Below are 22,500 nucleotides of genomic sequence, written 5' to 3' on the forward strand. Positions count from 1 at the left end.
GGACACACGCACACAGACACACACAGACTGATACACAAAGGGAGAAAAACAGAAGTGATAAACGTGTTAAAGGCTAGAGATTCCATTACCTCAATCTTCGTTACGGCTGAAAGACAATCTTTTTAAATCTAGAAATGTCCTAAGTTTACGTTTAGTGGAGTATGGAGAGATTGTTCCACAAGAGGAAGGAAGAGCAGGTGAACTGGCAATCAGAAGGTTGCTGGTTCGATCCCCAGCCCCTCTTGCTGAGTGACGAGGAGCCACTGAGCAAGACACCTAACTGGTCCTGACGATGTGGGAGAATAATTGAAAAGGGCTTCAAATGGCAACTGCTTAGAAAAGAGCTACATAAATGCATTCCACTTCCACCATTCCACCACCATTTCCCTTTCCCTTTATGTCGACTGTGTTGTCTGTTTCAGAGGAGGCTCGCCATGAGGTGGTGGAATTCTTCCAGAAGGTCGCTCAGGAGACGGACACCCCGGCCAGAGACACCCCAGGGTGGCTCCTCCTGGACTCCCTGCAGTCTCTGCTGGCCGCGGAGAGCTCGGTGAGCTCAGCGCTAAATGTCACCTCACAAATCCTGGCCGCTTCACGCGCCCGTGCCGTAGTCATGCTCGGTCAGCAGAGTCAGCCCAGCAGAGGGCCGCGGGCGAGACGTTTCCATGGCGCACGCTGTCCTTTCGCTACTGTTTCATCGTAGCTTTCTACTTATTGTTTTAGAGACATGACATTTAAAGCGTCTCTGAGGGTCACGTGATCGTCACTGCTCATGGTCTCTGCTCCCGAATGTTCGTTAACGTTTAGAATTCATTGTCAGTAATATGTTACAGTGTGTTCATAGCATTCGCCAGGACAATTAGAACTTCGTACCAGTGGATTGCCAACTTATCCCCATGTAAAGATAAACTTTCATAAATGGGAGTTAGTATTACTACATGCCTATCTCTTCTCATTAAAATTTATAAAATCCACTCAATATCACCCCTTTGGACAAGAAAAATCTATCTGCGTGTCTTAACTTGAGGTGTTGTAAGGTGTACACTGAACACACTTCAATGAAATACAATCCCTCAAAGTCCAAACTCCTACAGTGTCAGCTTCTACACAAAATTCTTCGACAGCCCTGGGTCGACTCAGCCAGCAGTCCATTAGTGAAGGTATTGTGTGTTGTATTGTATTACCCTTTAGGATGTCTTGTCATGGATCAAGCCGGACCTCCCAGCTGCGCTGGTGAAGTGTCTCTATCTGCTGGTGTGCCTCCCAGCCAGGAACAACAGCGCTCCCAAGGAAGAGACCTTCCAGGACCTTCTAACACAGGTGAACCATAGTGAAGCAATCACCCAGGGCAGGTCTGTCACTTGAATACATTCTATTTACTTTTGTGCTATTTAGTCATTAAGCAGACACTTTCATCCACAGTGACTTAGAGACAGTTCATAAAGCCCTTTATATGTCTATAAAGGGCCCCTATTTTACACCAGGTGCGATTGTGATTAGCCGTTACAGGCCGTTTCAAAATCGACACTGGCCTGTGACTCATGAACATCTAAAGCAGTGTCCACCTAGATGTATGATGGATAGATGGCTAATCACACTCGCACCTGGCGAGTGTGTTACACATAGTCTGTGGACACCGGGGATCAAACCCAGTACCTTTTGGTACTCCCCCTCACCACTTTACCCTTCCTCCCCCCAGGATAGCGTAGTCGCTTAAGATTGTGGTTCAGCCCGCTAAGTCCTAATTCTCTCCTTATGGTCTTCAACCTCCTTCCCTGTTTCCTCTCTATGCGTTTCCCCAGGTGCTCCTGCAGCTCTGCAGGGCGCCCGCGTGCGTGGAGATGATGGCGGACACGCAGGAGCTGCAGTGTCTGATGATCGGCCTGACGTCTCTCTGGGACCAGACCAGCGCCCCCTGGAGGCACCAGGCCTCCCGCGTGCTCAGGGCTGTGTCGGCTGCACGGCCACGCAACATCGTCCCGGCCCTGCAAGGTGACGGCTCGTTCCCTTGTGACCCCACTCTGCCCGCAGTCCTGGGGCGAACAAATCTGTGTTTAACCAGTCACACTAGCAGAGAACACAAGTGGCTTATTTATAGTATCAGGAACAGGCTCTTTGTGAGGGTAGACACTTAATAGGCGACTGCTGTTAAGTGTTGTACTGAGAGTCTCTTCAAAGGTTTTATGGAAGCTTCATGGGGCCACTGAACATGTATTTGTAGTCCTCTGCAAAATCAATTTTTATTTTATTTTATTTTGCAGCACTTTTCACAGCACAAGTCGATTTTTATAGAGATGCCGATTGTTTACATCTCTATGCCAAGCTCTCTACCAAAGCCTGTTTGGTATAAATACCAAGCAGAATCAATGGGGGGAAAATAGGGAAACTATCTTGACAAGACGACATTGATTGAGACACAGGGTTAGCACAGCGATGTAAACAACCGGCATCTCTATAAATATATATCTATATCTCTCTAAAAAAAAGACGAGCTGATGAAGCTCCATTTCTTCTACTCGGCTACAGGCCTATGTTGGAGAGCCTTGGCCTGTATTCAGTACAGCAGCCGATGGGAACTATGCTAATTACTAAATCTTACATTTGCACCCTCGACTGTTTGGTGTTTTTTTTATAACTTGGTTCCAGCTTAGTGCTTGGAACATGTTCCGTAGCATTTTCAGGTTCAGTTTCGAATTGCCCTTTGATGATTCTGAGGAACCATCCAATTCAATGTTCCAGTACAGGTGTTAATTTCTAAGTCGTTTGGGGAATAACGAATTATAAAGGTTTTAACTAAACCAATGACTAGAAATAAATGTGTTTTTATATCCATCAAGGGTGAGGATGAGTTCCCTTGTTTTCCTGCCTTTTAGCTGGTTAGATACCAAACCAATGGAGTCAGCTGTTATGATGTCTGTACTATTTACTTTTTGGTCAACGTGTAATTAGTGACTCACTGTGAATTCAGATCCATGTCATTAAGGAGCAGGTAGAGGTTATGAATCTCACTCAGAGATGCCTCTAGGTTGACTGAGGACATTAGGGATCAAACCAACAACCTTTGGGCTGGGAGCCGCCACACACTATCCTGCTCTCCAAAACCGTAGACGCTGCATCTGTCCTTCGACATTCCAGACAGTAAAATAAATGACAAGATTAAAAACAAACTAACAGGCCATTGACCACACATAACTACATTAAGGACATTCCTGAAAACTGTTTTTAGAAACAAACGTCAACTCATCTGATTCAGAGTTCAACTAGACTGGTGCCAGCCCCTCCCACCCCTCCTACGTATTGTATGTTGTACGTCCTGGCACTTAATGTACGCACTTACTTAGGTGACTAGCATCTTATCCTAGCTACCATTGTTGTATACGGGGAAGGGGTAAACTTAGTGATTGTAAGTGCTTGCACTTGGTTCCATTAAAATCCCTACTGTACCGAATGACGAATGTACTTCGCTTTGGATAAAAGCGTCTGCTAAATGTAAATGTAAATTGAACCAATCCAACCCACAGCTGTCCCTCTCGCCCCCCAGCCAAGAACAGCGTGAGGCTGTGCATCCACAACCTGCAGGTGATCCTGGCGGAGGTCCCGGGCCCGGTGCTTGCCGAGGTGGCCGTGGCCGTGTTGGGCTTCGTGGTGGACAGCTACTCCCTTAGCCCCGCCCTGTTCCTGGAGTTCGAGGCCAACAGCGGCTACGTGGCCATCGAGAACATCCTCAAGCGGTGAGGCGCCATGCCGTGAATGAGTGGAGTACGGATAACCGATGTGGGGGATGTGGATCGTTATAAAATGAAGACGTGGGTTACAGATGTAGCGGTTTAACATGCGGGACTGTAGCTGAGAATGCTGTTATACTCGTGGGTTGTAACGTTTGCAATTGGGTTTCAGTCGCACGTCAATCACGGAACCAATAAACTTATCAGTGTGATGACAAAATAATGCTTAGTACTGGAGTAGTAGTCCTAGAAGTGTCTGCAGAATACTTGTATAACCTAAAATACCTACATTTGTTTTTGATCGTTGTCATCCCAATCACCACCACCACCACCACCACCATCATCACCATCACCGCCACCACCACCACCACCACCACCACCACCACCACCACCATCATCACCATCACCGCCACCACCACCACCACCACCACCACCACCACCACCACCACCCCCACGCTCTTGCTGTGACCGACCAGTTGTGAGTCGGGTGTGAGTGCGGACCAGTTCCAGCCGGTGGAAGACCTGCTGCGGCTGGTGGCGTCTCTCACGCTGTGCGGGAAGGCGGAGATCAAGGTGGCCCTGTGCGTCAGCAACCCCCAACCCCCGGGCTTCAAGTTTGACCCCCCACTCACTCAAGGTAAGACCCCAAACCTTCAGAACTATCCCCCTCCCCCCCGCTCACAACATGTATCTCTGTTCCTACGGCGTAGGGGACGCCTGACAGCTTATCGCTCGTTTATCTCCTGTTCCTTGCACTTTGACCCTTTAGCTCTTTGATGGCCTCACACACACACACACACACACACACACACACACACACACACACACACCCTCGGTTTCCCCCCCCTTTCTGGTCCCCCCACCCCTTGCCAGCAGCCCCCAGGTTAACAGGGAGCTGAGGGGATTATGTCTAGGATGATAAAGTGGAGAGCTCCCCGCTAACTCTGTTAGCATCCCCTGTATCCACGCTCTCCACTGGCCCCCTAGCCGCCCGCCATCTATCACCCAAACGCACGCACACACGCCCCCGTCCGCCGCCGCGTCCGTACGGCGCCCGCGGTGAGAACACGCGCGGCGGGCTCCCATCTATCACCGGGGGCAGGAGATCTCCTGCCAACCGAGGGGCAAGAGACGGCGTCCGGGGCGGATGATCTTGTTGTCGGTGCTGATCGGATTTTTGATTAAGTGTGAAAATGAATCGCGTTACGCCGGAGCGCTTATTTATTTACGGCAAATACCGCCGTGTTGTCGCAACTTCCCTGATTTCCGAAGCCTTGAAGCCGGAATCAGGGAAACTCTATCAATGCAGATTAGGGCGTCGGCACGCCGTCCGGTACGGCAGGCTGTTTGTTTCCCGTGCATCAGTTCTCTGATAACTCAATTGATGTAATCCTGTGTTTTCTATATTCTCGGGGTAATCCAATTGTGCTTTTCTTTGTTCGAAGGAATTGACTCGCTGACCTTGCCAGAACTAAATATGCTAAATTGATTGTTAAGTCCCAAAGCCCTTTTATTTGCTATCGGCTGTAAGCGGGTGTTTTACTGCGGCAGGAAACCGACGTCTTGTGATGTTCTCTGCAGAAATTAGGAAACTAATGCGATTTGGTGAAATCTGTTGATGTGAAATGGACATAAAGTCTTCTGAATGAAGCCTCTCTTCATCTTCTCCATGACCTTTGCCCCCTCCCAGGTTCTGAGATGAAGAACCTCCAGGCCTTCATGCTGCTGCAGGGCTCCATGCTGCGGTCCGAGGACGCGGCGCTGGGCTGTGCCGTCCTTCGGACCGTCAGGAGGATCTGGGAGTGGAGCCAGGCCAACTTCTTCCTGCTGGAGTGGAGCCTCCAGTCGCTGGCCCAGTTCGCCTCCTGTGTCTGGAGGAAGCCCGCCCCGGTCCACGCGCTGTTCTTCTCACTGCTGGAGATGGTATGGACCCTCACAGACAGCAGAGGGCGTAACTAACCACTAACTATGCGGAAAAATACATTGTTTACCAATGTTTTGAGTTGTTGAGAAATATTTTTGAAATATTAATCAATTTTAGTTTTTTTTTGTAAAAACATATATATTTAAAACTACTTTTATTAAAAGGGAATAGTTCAAAATACCCAATTTTTATTATTATTTTTTATTCACTCAAAATGGTCGTTTTTTCAATGGTGTCCCTGGTGAATTACTTGTGTCTTGTACTAGGTCATATTTCAGCTGAACTACATCCCCCACGAGACCTTGCGGGCCTTGCAGGCCATGCTGAACCAGAGCTGGACCGGGGCGCTCGTGTCCGGGGGCGAGTTCCAGCTGGCTGCTCTCAGCTGTTTCCACGGGTGAGCCCATGTGTGCGACTGTGTCACTGCGTGTGTGCGTCTGTGTGCGTGCTTGCGTTAATGCGATGCCTGCCTTCCGTCACTGATGCGTCGCCGCCTCTCCACAGCCTGACGGTGAGGAGCGGCCTGCTGGCCGATGTTCTGAGTGAAGGGGGTCTCCTGGAGCACCTCCTGGGAGAAGTACGCAGGAGAGCCAAGATCCTGAGGAAGGCCGGGGTGGTCTCGGCCGCCCCGGCAGGTCAGGGTCGTTCATGTCATTACTTGGGGTCCGTTTCAATGAATGGTTCGACGGTATATCCTCAGTTTAGGCCAGTTCGTTATGCACTGGCTGCTGGTTGAACCATTAAGGGTTTAAAAGACATTCTAATGATATATGCTCAAACTATCCTGGCAATGGTTGAACTAAATCTCCCACGCCAATGGAAATGCATAGTGTCTAGATGCATAGTATCTGGAGACCGAGTTAGACCGACCTATATATATATACGATCTGAAAGCGCGCTGTAGCATTGGTTGACACCTGTCACTGTGGGCCCCCCAGGGGACCAGAAGCCTTTGTCCTGCGTGGAGGAGAGTGAGACAGCACTCACCGGCTGCATGCTGGAGCTGGTGGTTTCCTTTACACTGCGCTCAGTCCGGAACACAGGTACACACACTGGGCCTCTTCACAAGCAGGACACCTAGCGCTTTGCAATAAGGCTACAACATTAATTAACTTAAATGAGTTAATGCGTTAATAAGCATTATTATATAGGATTAGCGTTGGGGTTACATCATGTATAAATTAATCAACAGCATTACCTTAGTGAACAACTTTAGTTAGTTATCATGAACAACATTAGTAAGTGATGGCAAGACGTTAGTACCTTTTCAATTAACTGTTTGTTTATGCTTATTCCTTTTATTAACTAAAGTTATTCAACGATAACTGAATGTTAACCCTAATGTTAAGTCTGTAGTGTTACCCTAAAAAAACAATAACATGCTGAGAAAGAATGTCATACAGTTCTCATTAAACATATGTAATCCAATCGTGTGTGTGTGTGTGTGTGTGTGCGTGCCAGTCACGGTGCGAGACCTGGGCATGCTCCCGTACATTAAGATCTTCGTGGACGCGGAGCGGTACCGGGCCCCCGCCCTGAGCATCCTGGAGCAGCTGGCCGAGGTGAACCCCGAGGAGTTCATGAGCACGGCCATCGGAGCGCTGTGCTCGTCCACGCAGCAGGAGCTGAGCCTGAAGCGCGACCTCCTGCAGGTACGGGGTGGACACACCCACACACACACACAGACACAGAGACTCACACACACACACACACACACACACAGAGACTCACACACACACACAGACGCACACACAGACACACACACACACACACACACACACACACACACACACACACATATAGAGACACACACACACACACACACAGACACGCACACACACAGACACAGAGACTCACATGCACGCACGCACGCACGCACGCACACACACACACACACACACACACACACACACACAGAGACTCACACACACACACACACACAGACTCACACACACACAGAGACTCACACACAAACAGAGAGACACACACACACACACACACACACACACACACACACACACACACACACAGAGACTCACAAACACACACACAGACACACGAGCACACCCACACACACACAGACACACACACACACACGCCACACATTGTCACCTAACAACCAATCGCACCAAATTGTGATGCACTTAAAACATAATTAGGTAGTGAATTTATTATCCTGGCCGGCGGGCCCCTGATTGCGTTAGGAACAAATGCAGATTGATTTGCTAATACCGGTTTAGCTGTTAATTCTGGGCTGGATTTGATTAGGGCGTCGGCGGCGTGACGAGGCACTCTAAAGATTACCACCTCAATGGGATCAGCGAGTGGGACGGAAATGTGATTAGGGCTAACCGAGTTACACACCGACTGGATGTGTCCGCTTTATAGATGGCGGCGAAAGAAGAACTCACTGGCAGACATTTTGTGTGTGTGTGTGTGTGTGTGTGTGTGTCTGTGTGTGTGTGTGTGAGTTGCTGAGTATATCTATCTGTGTGTGGATGAGTATATCAAAGTCTTTGTGTGTGTGTGGATTAGTGTATCTGTCCGCGTGTGTGGTTGTGTGTGTGTGTGTGTGCGTGACAATGTTTTTGGGCTAACCTGGTTAATGCACATGGCAATCAGATTGTGTGTGACCTGTGTTGGCAAGTGTTGGAAGCCATTGTGATTACTCCAGTTTCAGCTAATCACATTTCTGTGCGTTGTGCAGCTCAAGTTACCTACCTGATGGATTAGCTCTCAAAATTGAATAAAGCTAATCGGGTTTTGTTCACCCCTCAAAACTGTTTTCCGGAGATGATTTGTTACGGCGTTGTCTTTTTGTCTATTCGTCATTGCTCTATTTTAATTTCAAATTGGAAAACCTGTTTGAGTTTTGGACGTTCAGGAGAATTGTGTCAAAAATAAAATGTTGTCGGCGAATGTGTGAAACTTTGAACTTGGTTTGTCTTGGGCTCTGCAGATGTTGCATAGTTGACAGTGTGTGTGTGTGTGTGTGTGTGTGTGTGTGTGTGTGCGCCCCTCTGTGTGTGTCAGTCGGTGCTGAAGGTGATGGAGAGCCCCCACAGCTGGGATGCCTTCAGGCGGGCGGGGGGCTTCACCGGGCTGCTGTCCCTGGCGGTGGACATGGAGGGGGCCCTCTGCGACCCCCCCCAGGGCCCCGTGTGGGACAGCGTGAGCCAGCAGGACTCCCTGGACATCCTCCTCTCCACCCTCCACATCCTGGCCCTGGCCGTGTACCTCCACCCCGTCAACGCGCACTACTTCCAGACCGGCGGCTTCTACGAGAAGCTGGCCGACGCCCTCCTCCAGCTGGGCTGCTTCCAGAGGGCACGGCCGGGGGGCCGCCGTCGACCGGAGCCGCGCTCCCCCGACGCCCCAGAGTACAAGCCCTCCCACGGGATCAGCTTCCATGAGTTCGTCGAGCTGGCGGAAAAACCCGCATCTGCTCCTTCTTCCTCGTGTTCCTGGCCTGCGGCCGGGGGCCCGGGGCCCGTCCTCCCCCCCACCCTGCGGACCTGCCTCAGGCTGCTCTCCTACCTGGACCAGTTCGCCACGGGGACCTACTGCGGCCCGGAGGCGGAGCCGGCGCCGGAGGCCGAGGTCAAGCCCAGGGACGGAGAGGTCAAAGGGCAGGCGGCCGCCGGGCCGGCGGGGACGGAGACAGACGGGACGTCCCAGGACCAAAGCGCCGGGAGGCCAAGACACCTCAGCATGGCCTCAGTCTGCTCCGAGTCCCAGTTAAGGTGTGGTGGTCTGTCTGTCTGTCTGTCTGTCTGTCTGTCTGTCTGTCTGTCTGTCTGTCTGTCTGTCTGTCTGTCTGTCTGAATGTAATAATAAGCTAAGGTGTGTGGTGGTCTGTCTGTCTGTCTGTCTGTCTGTCTGTCTGAATGTAATAATAAGTTAAGGTGTGTGGTGGTCTGTCTGTCTGTCTGTCTGTCTGTCTGTCTGAATGTAATAATAAGTTAAGGTGTGTGGTGGTCTGTCTGTCTGTCTGTCTGTCTGTCTGTCTGTCTGAATGTAATAATAAGCTAAGGTGTGTGGTGGTCTGTCTGTCTGTCTGTCTGTCTGAATGTAATAATAAGTTAAGGTGTGTGGTGGTCTGTCTGTCTGTCTGTCTGTCTGTCTGTCTGAATGTAATAATAAGTTAAGGTGTGTGGTGGTCTGTCTGTCTGTCTGTCTGTCTGTCTGTCTGAATGTAATAGTAAGTTAAGGTTTGTGGTGGTCTGTCTGTCTGTCTGTCTGAATGTAATAATAAGTTAAGGTGTGTGGTGGTCTGTCTGTCTGTCTGTCTGAATGTAATAATAAGTTAAGGTGTGTGGTGGTCTGTCTGTCTGTCTGTCTGTCTGTCTGTCTGAATGTAATAATAAGTTAAGGTGTGTGGTGGTCTGTCTGTCTGTCTGTCTGTCTGTCTGTCTGTCTGTCTGTCTGTCTGTCTGAATGTAATAATAAGCTAAGGTGTGTGGTGGTCTGTCTGTCTGTCTGAATGTAATAATAAGTTAAGGTGTGTGGTGGTCTGTCTGTCTGTCTGTCTGTCTGTCTGAATGTAATAATAGAGGAGGGTGGGTTGGAGATTAGCTCTGTTGTTTACCTTGGAGCTAACGTGAGTTAGAAGGGGTTGTTTAAAGTAGTCACCCTGTTATTGCCGTGTTTACCTGTGCTCAGGTTGACCTGCGACCATACCGTCGTTAACCCCGGGGCCATCCGGGTTATCATCACCCTCCTGCCCTCCATATTCACCCCAGAGGACTCTGAGGTATCAGCCCACTCACAACACCGCGCTCCCCTCAGGACCCTTAAAGGGTGACATATTATACCTCCATGAGTGTGAGTGGGATTAGTCGGTACAAGCCGTTTTGAAAATCTTCTGACATCACAAGTGGGCGTGTCCACCTAGATGTCTGACGGATAGATGAGCAACGTTTGCTACAGTCCACTGGGTAGGCTGGTAGACTGATCTATCCAGCACACATCTAGGGGGACACACCCACTTGTGATGTCAGAAGAGGCAGATTTTCAAAACGGCTTGTAGCGGCTAATCACACTCCCACCTGGTGGTACGACATGCCACCTTTAACACACGGCCACCACATACCTCCCCGATATGAAATCCCACTCGGCAAGAACGTACCAACCCCCTCTCACCCTCTGCCCCCCAGCTCTCGATGGAGGTCCAGTACTCTGTGGCTCAGCACATCCAGGCCATGGTCAAGTCGGAGCGCAACCGGCAGATCATGTGTGAGGGGGGGCTGGTCTCCACCCTGCTGGCCAGCTGCAGCGGCATACTGCTGGATACCCTCCACCCACTCAACATGCCCCTCACACGCATCCTGGAGAAGCTGGCGTCACAGGCCATCACGCTGCCGGACTTGAGGTCAACATTCTCCAGCAGTCTAAGGAACGCCCGTGTCCTTGCTCCCTTCCATGCTTCTAGAAGTCAGCTGATGCAGCCAATTCGTTGTTTCCTTGGTGTAGGCTATCACTTCAGATTTAGCTAATTGGATAATCAAAAGGCTTGGTTGGGCATGGTCTTAGTATTTGGACTTTAAAAGACGATATCACGGACTGATTATGTTTCTTGAGCGAGTCATTGGGTTGAGGTACGTATAGGTCGGTCTGTGCTCACATGATCTCCTAATGTCTTTTTCTTCCCTCCAGGACTTTCCTGTGTTTAGGGGAGCCTCTCATGTGTTTGACGGAGAAAACGGCCAGAAAGAGTTCCAAGGAGAGTCATGTGCCTCATCGGTCTACCTCAAACGGTACAAGCATACAGAGTCGTTTAACTCTTAAAACCTTTTAAAGAACATATCTAAGTACTCAATGAGCTTTGAAGGGCGAAATGTATTTTCAAATGTGTTCCATTGTCTGCATTTTACCGACGTGAATTCTGATTTCCAAGTGCCTGTTTCACCCATGTTTCCTCCGGCCCGTCCACTCTGTTCCTCCAGAGACGGAGGGCCCCAGCACCTCCCCAGCTGGCCAGACTCTGCAGCGCTCCTTCAGCCTGCTGAGCTCCCCCTCTGAGAGCTGTACGCTGCCCCTCCACCACATGGTCAGCCTTGTGTCCATGACCTCGCCGCGCAGCTCCAGACCCCACCGGCTGTCCTCCTCGCCCGCCTTCGTGGAGTTCGACATGACCGAGAGCGGATACGGGTGGGTCCGGTGCACTCAGTGATTAACGCCTTGTTCACACCACCTCCGTCCGTCGACGGATCTCATCGACCTTGCGTGGGACGCTCGCGCAATGCATTGTGGGTCCGTCTGTTCTGTCGGCTCCGTGGCTTGAGTCAAAAAGTTTAGAAATGTTCAACTTTTTAGGCAGCGACGGATCCGTCGGCCAATCAGACTGCGTTATGCAAATATACACAAGGACACTGTCCAATGAAATCGCCTTTGTATTACAACCCGGAAAAAAGTATGGATAGGTTAAAAAGCCCCCATCAGTCGACGGACGCATGTAGTGTGAACAAGGCTTAATCCCTTAGGTTACCTTAGGTTCTCTTCTGATCGCTGGCTCTAGTGGCCACTATGATCAGATCTACACCTTACTGGGTGTTGGCTGGTACTGGGAGTTGTCTATGTCGCTCTTATAGTTGTTGAGTATTTGTTGATTTTTCCAGCATCTATCGAGTCTGTTCTTGAAACAATTGGCACTTGGTGCGTTTGCCACTTCTGATGGTAGGTTGTTCCATATTTTGGTCACTCTCAGGCTGAAGAAGTTTTTCCTCAGTTGTGTTTTGGGTCTTTGGGTTGTTAGTTCAAACTGGTGCCAGTACGATGAACAATCTCATTATTATTTCTTGATGGGAAATGCGGGTGTCACATCGTAAAGTACAGGACAGGACAGTCATAGTAATTTAGGGATGAGATAAAAATATCAAATAATATATCAAATAATGTATGAACTTGGCAAGGTTAATGGGGAACGAGCTGCCATGGTAACTTGGAGGATGTGTTGTGGGATGCTGTCTGATGCGTGTTGCAGCTGTCTGTTCCTGCCCTCGCTGGCCACAGTGAAGGGAGTGAACGCCGACGCCATCCCAACGGGAGGAGTGGGAGGAGGTAAGGGAGCAGCAGTCCGTTTGGATTCACATTTACATTCAAGAGTCATTCAGTCATTCAGCCCCCGCCCTTTACTCGAAGCAAATTCATAACGGGGCGGAGAACAATCTAATCATCCGATAACTATTTAAATGAAACTACAAAAGCGGTGTCATTAAGTGCTAACGAGGGAATGCTGCTTAAACGTTCTACCATTAATATGATGTACAACACAACATTGCAACAAAGAAACAAAGCAGTTAAAGGTACAATGCAAAAATATTTTTTGTTTAAAATTTGCTCTTAAACACATTCGTTAATGTCGACGCTAACTTTAAGGGGTCTCGGTGAAGAAATCGGACTCTGCGGTAGCATAGCGAAATCTCGCAAATCTTGTAAATATTACCTCCACTGCAATGCAAAACCCTCTAAAAACACAACAACAGGTTGACAACAACCAAACAAACCAGACAAGTACAGTTTGAAACATGAATTCTCGACCCTCAGTAGACCACCTCCCCCCTGTTCTCCGTCCGGTTCTGCCCAGAGTGCCGCGGGTTCCCCCCGGCGGCGGGCCTGTCCTACTGCTGCTGGTTCCAGATCAACCGCTTCAGCTCGGCGTGCGACTCCCACCCCATCCGCCTGCTGTCCGTGGTGCGCCACATGTCCCGCTCCGAGCAGCAGTACGTCTGTCTGTCCGTCTCCTTCTCGGCATACGACGGCTGCCTGGTCGTCTCCACGGAGGAGGAGGCCTTCACCTTCCTCGGTCGGTGATGAAGAGGGGTTCATGTCGATACAACGCTCCATAACATACCTCTGTCTAGGTTTTGGTTGCACTATAATATACCATAATAAGGGAACATCAATTAACCATTCATTCAAACGTTAACATCAGTTAATTCAGTTAAAAGCGTTATTATATAGCAGAAGCATAGGGGTTTGGGTTGGTTGGTTAGGGTTACTGTTAACCCTAACCACATTAACTCATTTATAACTGCATACCTTAGTTAACATGATCACTTGTACCTTAGTTAACATGAACAACATAAGGAAACATTAACACCATTAGTTAATGGTTACTAGATCATTAGTTAAGTTAGTAATTGCTTATTACTGCATTTCTATCAACTAATGTTAATTAATGGTTCATTAATGTACCCTTATTCTAAAGCCTTTGTTTTTACTATAGCAATTTACTACATGCATGTCGGGGTTAGCGATTCTTTCTCAAAGATGTCTGGTAGACATGGTTTTGGACATTGGGGTTCAAACCCAGAACCCTATGGAGTCCAACAGCTCTCAGTTGATGAATGATTCGACCTGTGAGCTTAAACCTGCAATGAAACGAAAAAGCTAACATGCTCCTGCCTCGCCGACCAACCAGACATGATGGAGCCGGATGCCAACACGCCCACCTCTCTTCCTGTGTCGGTGCGACTCCGCTGCTCCGGGGCGCTGGCACCAGGGCAGTGGCACCACCTGGCCGTGGTCCTGGCCAAGGACCTCAAGAAGAGCTGCAAGCTGTACGCCTACCTCAACGGCAAGCCTGTCGGGACGGCAAAGGTGAGGCCATGGCCAGAGCACTGGGGGGTGGACAGTAGAGAAAGGCTTCAAACAGGGGAAAGGATAGTGCTGTCCTCTTCTGTTCACTGCCTGCTGAAGGTGGACAGAATCATAGGCAGCAGACATGTCATCAAGAACAAAAGGATGAACACGGGCAAGTCATGTCTTTGTTGATAGCTCTGAGGATTAAACTCGTACTGGTCTAGACTGTTCTTAACTCTTAACGGCTGTTCCAATATCACATCTGATTCTAGCTCAATAATTAAAGAACGCCATTAACCCTTCCAGAGTTTGTGGTTGTATTCCCAATGTTGAGAACCATATGGACACGCAGTATCGCAGAGCGCTCTGGATACAAGTAGCTGGTTGGCTGGTAACTGCAAGGTTGCTAGTTCGATCCCCGGCTCCTCCTAGCTGAGTGTCGAGGTGTCCCTGAGCGAGAAGCCTCACCCTGACTGCTCCTGACCAGCTGGCTGTCGCCCTGCGGGCTGACACCGCCGGCGGTGTGTCGATGTGTGCGTGAATGGGTGAATGTCAGGCAGTGTTGTAAAGCGCTTTGGATAAAAGCTTACTGTATCAATGAAGTCCATTTACCTTTTACCTTTTCCACAACAAGTGTTAAACCTCAACGTTCCCGTTCTTCTCCGGGTCCAGATGCGCTACATCCAGCCGTTCCCGGGCAGCCTCGTCTCCATGGACCCCACGGCGGTGGTTGACGTGTGCGCGCTGATCGGAACGCCGTCGGTGTGGAAGGAGCACGCGGCGCTGGTGTGGCGTGTGGGGCCCGCGTACCTCTTCGAGGAGGTCCTGAGTCGGAACGCCGTGGGCAGCATCTACGCCCAGGGCACGGGTTACCTGGGCAACTACCTGGCCCTGGAGAACACTGGTGAGTCACGACCCTATTGGACGATATCGATGCACCAATAGGATTTATGCAAACCTTTTTACACTTTAGACACTTTGATATTCTGCCTTAAGGCTTCTTACTAGAAAATAATTTAGTTAGGGTTACAGATATAACATTGTACTATTTTAAATATTTATAAATTTCCCTATGCAAATTTCTTCTTCAAATTGATTTGAAGAAGAAATTTCTACCCTCCCTTCCTGCCGTTGTGGCATAGTGAGTTTGTTACGTTGAGCCAGTTCAGACGTGCATTATAGGTTAGCCCTCTGGGGCCTGCTGCTGCGTGTTTTATGAGTTTCACTCGGTCCAATGTGTTCATACCTATGTAATCGGTTAGGGTTAGGCTCTCTCCAGCCTGTTCTCTCCTGTATTAGTGGTTTGCTCCGTGGAACATGTTTATGCGTGCATCGTTACGTTGCTTCATGGTGTTGTGACTGTTTTCGTCAGGGCCCGAGGCTGAGGCTGTGACCCCGCCTCTCAGGCTGGTCACTGAGGAGAGGATCTCGTTTGGCATCAATCCAGCTGTTACCACGGTGACCACCGTCGCGCAAATCAGGGATGACTTTAACGAGGTGGACTGCAGACTCATCGCCAAAGAGGTAAAGTGAACTCCTGTTTTAAAGTGTGTACCGTCTGTTAGCATTGTTGAGCACATTTAGCACTGTTAGCATTGTTAGCATGATTAGCTCTGTTAGCATTGCCAGCATTGTTAGCACTCCCAGCACCATTGGCATCGTTAGTACTGATAGCGCTGATGGTGACGTTAGCGTTGTTGTGGTCGTTGCAGATAGGAATAGCATCCAGGGACCAGTCCACCCCAGTGCTGCTGGTCCAGAACATCAGCCAGCACCTCAGCGGCACGGCCCGCACCATCGGCGCGGCGCTGGTGGGACGCTTCGGTACGGACGCTCACCTCAGGGAGCCACGCCCCCAGGTGTCGCTGCCTCTCAGGCTCACGGCTCCTCTCTGCTCCTCCAGGCACGCGGACCTTCAGCCCCAGCAGCGCCTCCAACGGCTTCCTGTACGCGGGCGGGCCGCAGGTCATCCTCAGCCTCATCGCCATGGCGCCCGACGACGGCTCACTGTACGCCGCCGTGAAGGTCCTCGTCTCCGTGCTGGAGACCAACGGCGTCATGCAGCAGGAGATGAGCCGCATCAGCGGATACCAGGTCTGGGCGGGGGGGGCTGTGGTTTAGACAGGCTACAACACCAAAGCATCCTCCGCCGTCTTCCACCCCCCCACCCCTCTCTCTAAATGTGTTGTCTGTTGTAGTGTTGTTTATTTGCCTTTTGTTTGAGTGTCTGTATGCATTCCTTTTTGTAAAGCGTCTTTGAGTACCAAGAAAAGCGCTGTAAAAAAACAATCTATTATTATTAATATTATCTGTCTGCGTCCTTCAGCAAGGTGCCCTCACCCCTAGCCGCTTAATGTGAAAAGGTATCACTGTAACTTGCTTTGGATAGAGAGTCGGCTAAATGACTCAACAGTCAATAGTAGAAGAGAATCTGTGTTTATCTAAATAACGGCACGTTACTTAAACCCGTGTTTGGGATTCATTGTTTTTGAATGAGCCGCGATTTTGTCCCTCCAGCTGCTGACGTTCCTGCTGAAGATGAAGGGCAGTCTGGTCAGTGGGAGAACGTTCCAGCTGGTTCTGTATCTCTGCCGCTACGTGGAGCTGGGCCCAGGGTCTGACTGTCTCTACAGCACAGTGGCCTTCAGATCCCTGCTCTGTAACCTGGAGGTATTTGAGAGAAACCTGGGATGTTATGTGGGCTGTTATTGTTTGAAGTATGTTTTGGTTTCAGGCTTGTGACTCTTTAAGTCTCCTTCATTTCTCTCTCTCTGCCTTTCTGTTTTTCAGATGTGGCATAACTCCGCTAATAATTTGGACCTCTCCGTGCTCAATCACTTGGACGACATCTTAAAGGTTTCAAGGTATTGTTCGTCAGCCATTTAGAACACATTCTCCACACCCTGTAGTGGCGACTACAGTCTGCAGTCAATGTCCCGATGTGGGACATTGACTGCAGTGCTGAGCTGAAACAAATATGTGCTACTGCTGTCAACATAATGTAGTGTAGAGATTTCACACAGGAAGATTGATTAAGGATTGAAAGGACAACATTGTCTAGGGTGACGGACAACATCTCATGGGCTGTCTGGTCAACACCCCCAGATGTTCTTGGAACTTGTACATCTATACAAGCTTGCTACAACCTACTACTTCAATACCTCCCCCACGTACAACAGAATCAGCCTTGGTGTGACGATGTCCTCAATAACCTGACAGTTACAACATGATCAGTGTCAATATCCAGGTCCATGTACAATGGAATCGGTCATGGAGGTTGATGAGTGTGGCGTGACTGAATGTTTTGAAGGGCTGAATTAGATTTCCTGTCTGTGGGAAGAGTACTTGATGGATACATATCTCTGTCTCTGTCTGTCTGTGTCTGTCTGTCTCTCTCTCTGGGTTTTTGTCCTCCATCCATTCCTGTGTGTGTGTCTCCCAGTGGGGATCGGGCAAAGGCCATGCGCGGTGAAGGCCTGCTGCAGAAGCTTCTCTTCCTGCTCTGCGACCCCGCTGTCACCGTTAGAAAAGTCAAGCTTGTCACGGGCATCATCACACGTCTCCTCAGGGAGCACTTTGCAACCGGAGACATATCCAGGTACTGTGCACGACAACCATAAGTCAATATTGTTAACGAGGAGCTACCTGAGATGACCTGTATTCAAATGTTAATTTAAACGTGATCTAATGTTTTTATTTGATGTGTTCTTTATGTTGCGTCTGATCAGACTCGGGCTCTTCCTGATCTATAGTCTCCCGCCCCCCAGTTCGTCAGAGAGTTGTGATTGGAGCTCTGACAGTGGGGTCCCTGAATTGGCCATAGGTATATTCCACCTGACAGGTCAACCACAGCTTTCGTTACATTTGCGCGGTATTTGTTAACATGATAACCTGTACCGGTCTTCTCTATCCCAGCAAGCCCTTTTCTGGTACGGAACCAGCTGTTACTCTCCCTCTGCGAACTCATCTCAGGCAGCTCTCTGAATGTAGAGTAAGTATACCCTCATGTGATATAAACCCACATACAATCATTGAACCTAATCCCTAAATCCATAGAAAAATCCCTGAAATGGAAACTATTTCAATACCTCATTAAACCCGCATACCTACTATCTACCATTGTACATATTTGCACTACCATAATTGTACATACATTACCATGTCATATTCATATTGGTTGTATGTTCATTCACTTGCTGTATTAGCAGTCATAGTTGCACTTGCAACCCCCTTTTGCACTTTTACACTATTTACCCGCACCTTATGCTACTTGCATGCTTGGAGGCTTACAGTATTGAGTTGTATTTTGCAATGACAATAAGGTTGAACTCTAATCTAAACTAGATGCCACACATAAACACAAAATGGACAGGCACTCCAGTTGGTAACAAACAGTCAGATAATCCACATTTCATTTAGTTTAGTTTAAACTATGCTACTGTTGCACTTTGACCAGGAGGATGTGACAGTAATGCTCTTGTTTGACCACCAGGCAGCAGGAGAGCCTGTTCCTAACGCTGGGCCATGATTGGTTCCTGCTGTTCCTGCAGCCTCACCTGCACCCCTCCACGGTGCAGCTGGGTCTGCAGCTGCTCAGCCACCTGCTGGCCCTCCCCAGCCAGATGGACGGCTTCAGGGAGGGGGTGCTGGCCGGCCCCCTCATCGAGAGCCTGGAGGAGCCCTTAGCCCTCATGGGTGGGTTTCCTCGTCATGACGTTGAGAGCTGTCTGCACATCCTTCTAGATCAGGGGTCACGTGCGTCCTATTCTGGCATGCACAGATAGGGTTATTAACCCTGGACAGAGGATGAGGACGTCAGTCATCCCAGGGGGATTCCCAGAGACTAGTGTAGCGGGAATTTAAAAAACACAGTTCAGAAACATGACATTAAGGGAATTATGTTTGTGTGAAAATGTTAATTTTGTAAAGAATTTTGAACTACGGAAATAAGTCAGTGAACCATGAGGCCTTTTATGAAGTAATGTCTCTAGGGACGGTACCCTTTTGTCTATTGTGTTTCACTATATATATATGTGTGTTTTAAGTTCTACCTTTCCTCGACGTAGACGTACACTCCATCTGCATCAACATTGAACTGTAAAAGATATAAAGGCGATTCTGACCCGGTCCCCAGACAACCTTCGGGCCCAGTCCTGGTCCTACGAGTGCGTCAGCGCCACCTGTCCAGGCTTCGACATCCTGCAGAGCCTGCTGGTCGGCCACGCCCACCTGCCCCAGGTGTACGGCATGCTGGCCGCCCTGCTGCTGGGGAAGAAGGCCCGCCACGCCCCCGAGGGACAGGTGAGGGGCGGGCGGAGGGGAATCACCTGACCACTTTAGTATGCTGTGATCCTGATGATGGAACTCACACAGTTAGCAATGTGGGTTGAGCTGTCTAATACTTATGGAGATTTTTCTTGCATTTACATTTCTGCTACTCTTATTAGTAATATTTTAGATATATTTTCGGTGCCTAAATCGATAACATCTTAAAAAAAATGATACTTAGTTGTTTATCTCCTTTTTTGGCTTGCTATTACTCTTCACTGCCTTCTGCCGTGATCCATATTTTCTTTCTGGATTAATGAACCTTTGAAGACATATTCTACTTACAGTGCGTTTTTAAATGCGTGTTGTGAATGATGCCGTGTCATTGGCCCTCTCTCTTCTGTGTTGTCATCAGGAGACGCTTGACGACATCCTACAGTCGGTCATAGACGACCCAGCAGGTGCCGGGGGCCAGCAGCTGTGTCCAGAGGCTGCTGAAATACTGCTGGAGCTGGTTAAAGTCATCATGACCCTGGTAGGAAGGCTTTCTATGGGTTTTCGATCACAACTGTTCTGAAAAGGAAAGCGATAAGATTCAGTACCTTGTTAATCCTGTGATATATTGTTTCTGTCTGCCGAATAAAAACGTAGAAAGTAAAATACAGGAATAAACAAATTGTAAGGTTCAACACTGTGCATATATGTACGCAGACATACAAATTCACATAAGATATTTAAATACAAATATACATATCTATAAATAACTCATGTATTGTTGTATAATTAACGGCCCACATGCACATCCCATTGTAACAGCCCATCCATTCTCTGGGCGACCAGTCACCGGGACCTGTTGCACCCTGGGAGTTGCGGTTTCCCGGGAGTGTGATGCAGTTCTTCTGTCTGCTCCATAACCGCAGACCCAAAGACCCTCTGTGGTCGTCTGCAGAGTTTCTCCACACACTGGCTGGCATTGTTTTCCCCGTTGACGTCACTGAGGTTAGTCTGAAACCGTTTTTTTTTTTTTTTAGATGGTCGGGGGTTCGATTCCCAGCCGCAAGGTACTGGGTTAGATTCCTCAATGCCCGCTGCACACCTCTGGGGTATCCTTGAGAAAGATGCACTAACCGTCCTGCTCCTTAATGACGAGATGAATGTCCAACTTCACCATAACTCGATTTGATAAAAATCGTCTGATAAAGGACTAGATAGTTCGCCTATTCAAATGATGATGAACACATCTTTCCAGAATAAGTCTTCCTACAGACGCTTGAACACAGTTCTGTGTTCCCTTCCTCAGCACGGGGGTGAACCCCACGAGGTCTCCCCTCATGGGGGGGGTGAGGAGGAGTTGGACAACGGGATCCATCCCACCAGGAAGCAGGTGTGTGCCTTCATCCGCATCCTGTTGATGGACAGCCTGCTGAACGTCCCCGCAAGCCCCCATAACACACACCCCATGCTGCTGCTACTGGAGGTGAGGCACACACATACACACATGAATGCACACAGCATAGAAATCTGCCTGCTCCTAAAAGTTTGGGTATGTTCCGTCTTCCACCACAAGGGAGGGCTCTTTGCTCAGTTATTGCTCCGGGTATAGAATCGAGATGCAATATTCACTGCTATATATATTCTCAATATTCTCATTGGTCTAGACATAGGTTCCCAAGGACACACACACACACACACACACACACACACACACACACACACACACACACACACACACACACACACACACACACACACACACACACACACACACACACAGATACACACAGATACACACATCCACACACACACACCTAGATATACTCATCCACACACAGATAGATATACTCAGCCACACACACTCTACTAGCAAGCCTGCTCGAGAAACACAATGTAACTACATAGGGACACACACACACACACACACACACAGACACAGACACACACACACACACACACACACACACACACACACACACACTCTCTCTCTCCTTTTCACTCACTATCTACAGTGTGCGCTAGAGTTCACAGTTTTAGGATGTTTGCCACACGGCACCAGTGAAGATTTATTTTTTAAATAATTCTGTAACTCTCCCTGAGCAAAATGCAAACAAATGGTCCCGGTCCCGTGAGTGAATGAGTGAGCCGCGTGCCGGGCGGTCGCCCGTCTCCGTCCTGACGGTCCGGGGGGGCGGGGTAGTTCTCCCCTGCAGCCGCGTCCCTGGACCAGAGGCAGAGCTTCCAGACGGAGCTGCAGGAGTTTCTCATGGAGATCATCTACATGGTCAGCAGCGAGGAGGAGAACCCCACCCACCTCCACCCACAAGGTCAGAGGCACCCCCACACCACCGGCCTGGCTGCCCCCACCCAGTGTACTCAGATTATTGTTCTACGTCGTCACAGTCACAATTGCTCTGCTCAAGATGGAAAAGTAACAACACAAATAATGCTTGAATAGAGAATAGAAATACAGTGAGTAAAAAACATCAACACACAAATACAGTATGGTAATGAAATAAATGTGAAATCGAGTTCAAATATATATGCACAAAAATGCACCAACATAAAAGTAATATTTATGAATGTCTTCATGCAACACGCCTAACCAAGACACGTCGATGGCCGTGCTGATGGAGAACGTGGCGGTCTTCGGGAAGACGCTGGTGCAGCAGCTCTACGGTGGGATGTTCCTGGGAGAGCCGGAGAACCTGCTGGACTTCCTGGCTGACCAGATTGTCGTGGTGGGACTCACACACACACACACACACACACACACACACACACACACACACACACACACACACACACACACACACACACACACACTATTGCTGCCCATCCATCCATTTATTAACTCGCTTTTGAATGAAAGTAGCTGTTATGAGAATCTGAAAATTTAATGGTGGCCCATCATTTCCCAGAGATGTGTTGTTGATGTTCTAGATTGTGCATTTGTACATTTTTTAATCATATTCAGAATAAGTTATTCTCTACCATACTCTGAAT

At 49.0% G+C, this 22,500-nt stretch overlaps 1 protein-coding gene across 1 annotated transcript in view; it reads left to right on the top strand.

Moving 5' to 3' along the window:
* The window catches only part of wdfy4 (WDFY family member 4), a 53,599-nt gene that overhangs the window by 3,376 nt on the left and 27,723 nt on the right, over positions 1 to 22,500 (top strand). Inside the window, exons 4-37 of the mRNA XM_079729579.1 lie at positions 423 to 550; positions 1,192 to 1,320; positions 1,803 to 1,992; positions 3,542 to 3,731; positions 4,202 to 4,362; positions 5,416 to 5,648; positions 5,916 to 6,046; positions 6,154 to 6,284; positions 6,588 to 6,692; positions 7,111 to 7,301; positions 8,683 to 9,392; positions 10,312 to 10,402; positions 10,806 to 11,020; positions 11,305 to 11,405; positions 11,595 to 11,799; positions 12,632 to 12,708; positions 13,235 to 13,453; positions 14,072 to 14,250; positions 14,905 to 15,136; positions 15,605 to 15,756; positions 15,945 to 16,056; positions 16,136 to 16,326; positions 16,750 to 16,902; positions 17,023 to 17,096; positions 17,675 to 17,830; positions 17,961 to 18,055; positions 18,148 to 18,223; positions 18,725 to 18,927; positions 19,367 to 19,533; positions 19,916 to 20,035; positions 20,317 to 20,499; positions 20,801 to 20,977; positions 21,695 to 21,821; positions 22,105 to 22,235. Of these exons, the coding sequence (XP_079585705.1) occupies positions 423 to 550; positions 1,192 to 1,320; positions 1,803 to 1,992; positions 3,542 to 3,731; positions 4,202 to 4,362; positions 5,416 to 5,648; positions 5,916 to 6,046; positions 6,154 to 6,284; positions 6,588 to 6,692; positions 7,111 to 7,301; positions 8,683 to 9,392; positions 10,312 to 10,402; positions 10,806 to 11,020; positions 11,305 to 11,405; positions 11,595 to 11,799; positions 12,632 to 12,708; positions 13,235 to 13,453; positions 14,072 to 14,250; positions 14,905 to 15,136; positions 15,605 to 15,756; positions 15,945 to 16,056; positions 16,136 to 16,326; positions 16,750 to 16,902; positions 17,023 to 17,096; positions 17,675 to 17,830; positions 17,961 to 18,055; positions 18,148 to 18,223; positions 18,725 to 18,927; positions 19,367 to 19,533; positions 19,916 to 20,035; positions 20,317 to 20,499; positions 20,801 to 20,977; positions 21,695 to 21,821; positions 22,105 to 22,235 (5,735 nt within the window). The remainder of the gene's footprint in view (positions 1 to 422; positions 551 to 1,191; positions 1,321 to 1,802; positions 1,993 to 3,541; positions 3,732 to 4,201; positions 4,363 to 5,415; positions 5,649 to 5,915; positions 6,047 to 6,153; positions 6,285 to 6,587; positions 6,693 to 7,110; positions 7,302 to 8,682; positions 9,393 to 10,311; positions 10,403 to 10,805; positions 11,021 to 11,304; positions 11,406 to 11,594; positions 11,800 to 12,631; positions 12,709 to 13,234; positions 13,454 to 14,071; positions 14,251 to 14,904; positions 15,137 to 15,604; positions 15,757 to 15,944; positions 16,057 to 16,135; positions 16,327 to 16,749; positions 16,903 to 17,022; positions 17,097 to 17,674; positions 17,831 to 17,960; positions 18,056 to 18,147; positions 18,224 to 18,724; positions 18,928 to 19,366; positions 19,534 to 19,915; positions 20,036 to 20,316; positions 20,500 to 20,800; positions 20,978 to 21,694; positions 21,822 to 22,104; positions 22,236 to 22,500) is intronic.

Source organism: Pollachius pollachius (genome assembly GCF_949987615.1).
Source record: "Pollachius pollachius genome assembly, chromosome: 2".
Taxonomy (NCBI): domain Eukaryota; kingdom Metazoa; phylum Chordata; class Actinopteri; order Gadiformes; family Gadidae; genus Pollachius; species Pollachius pollachius.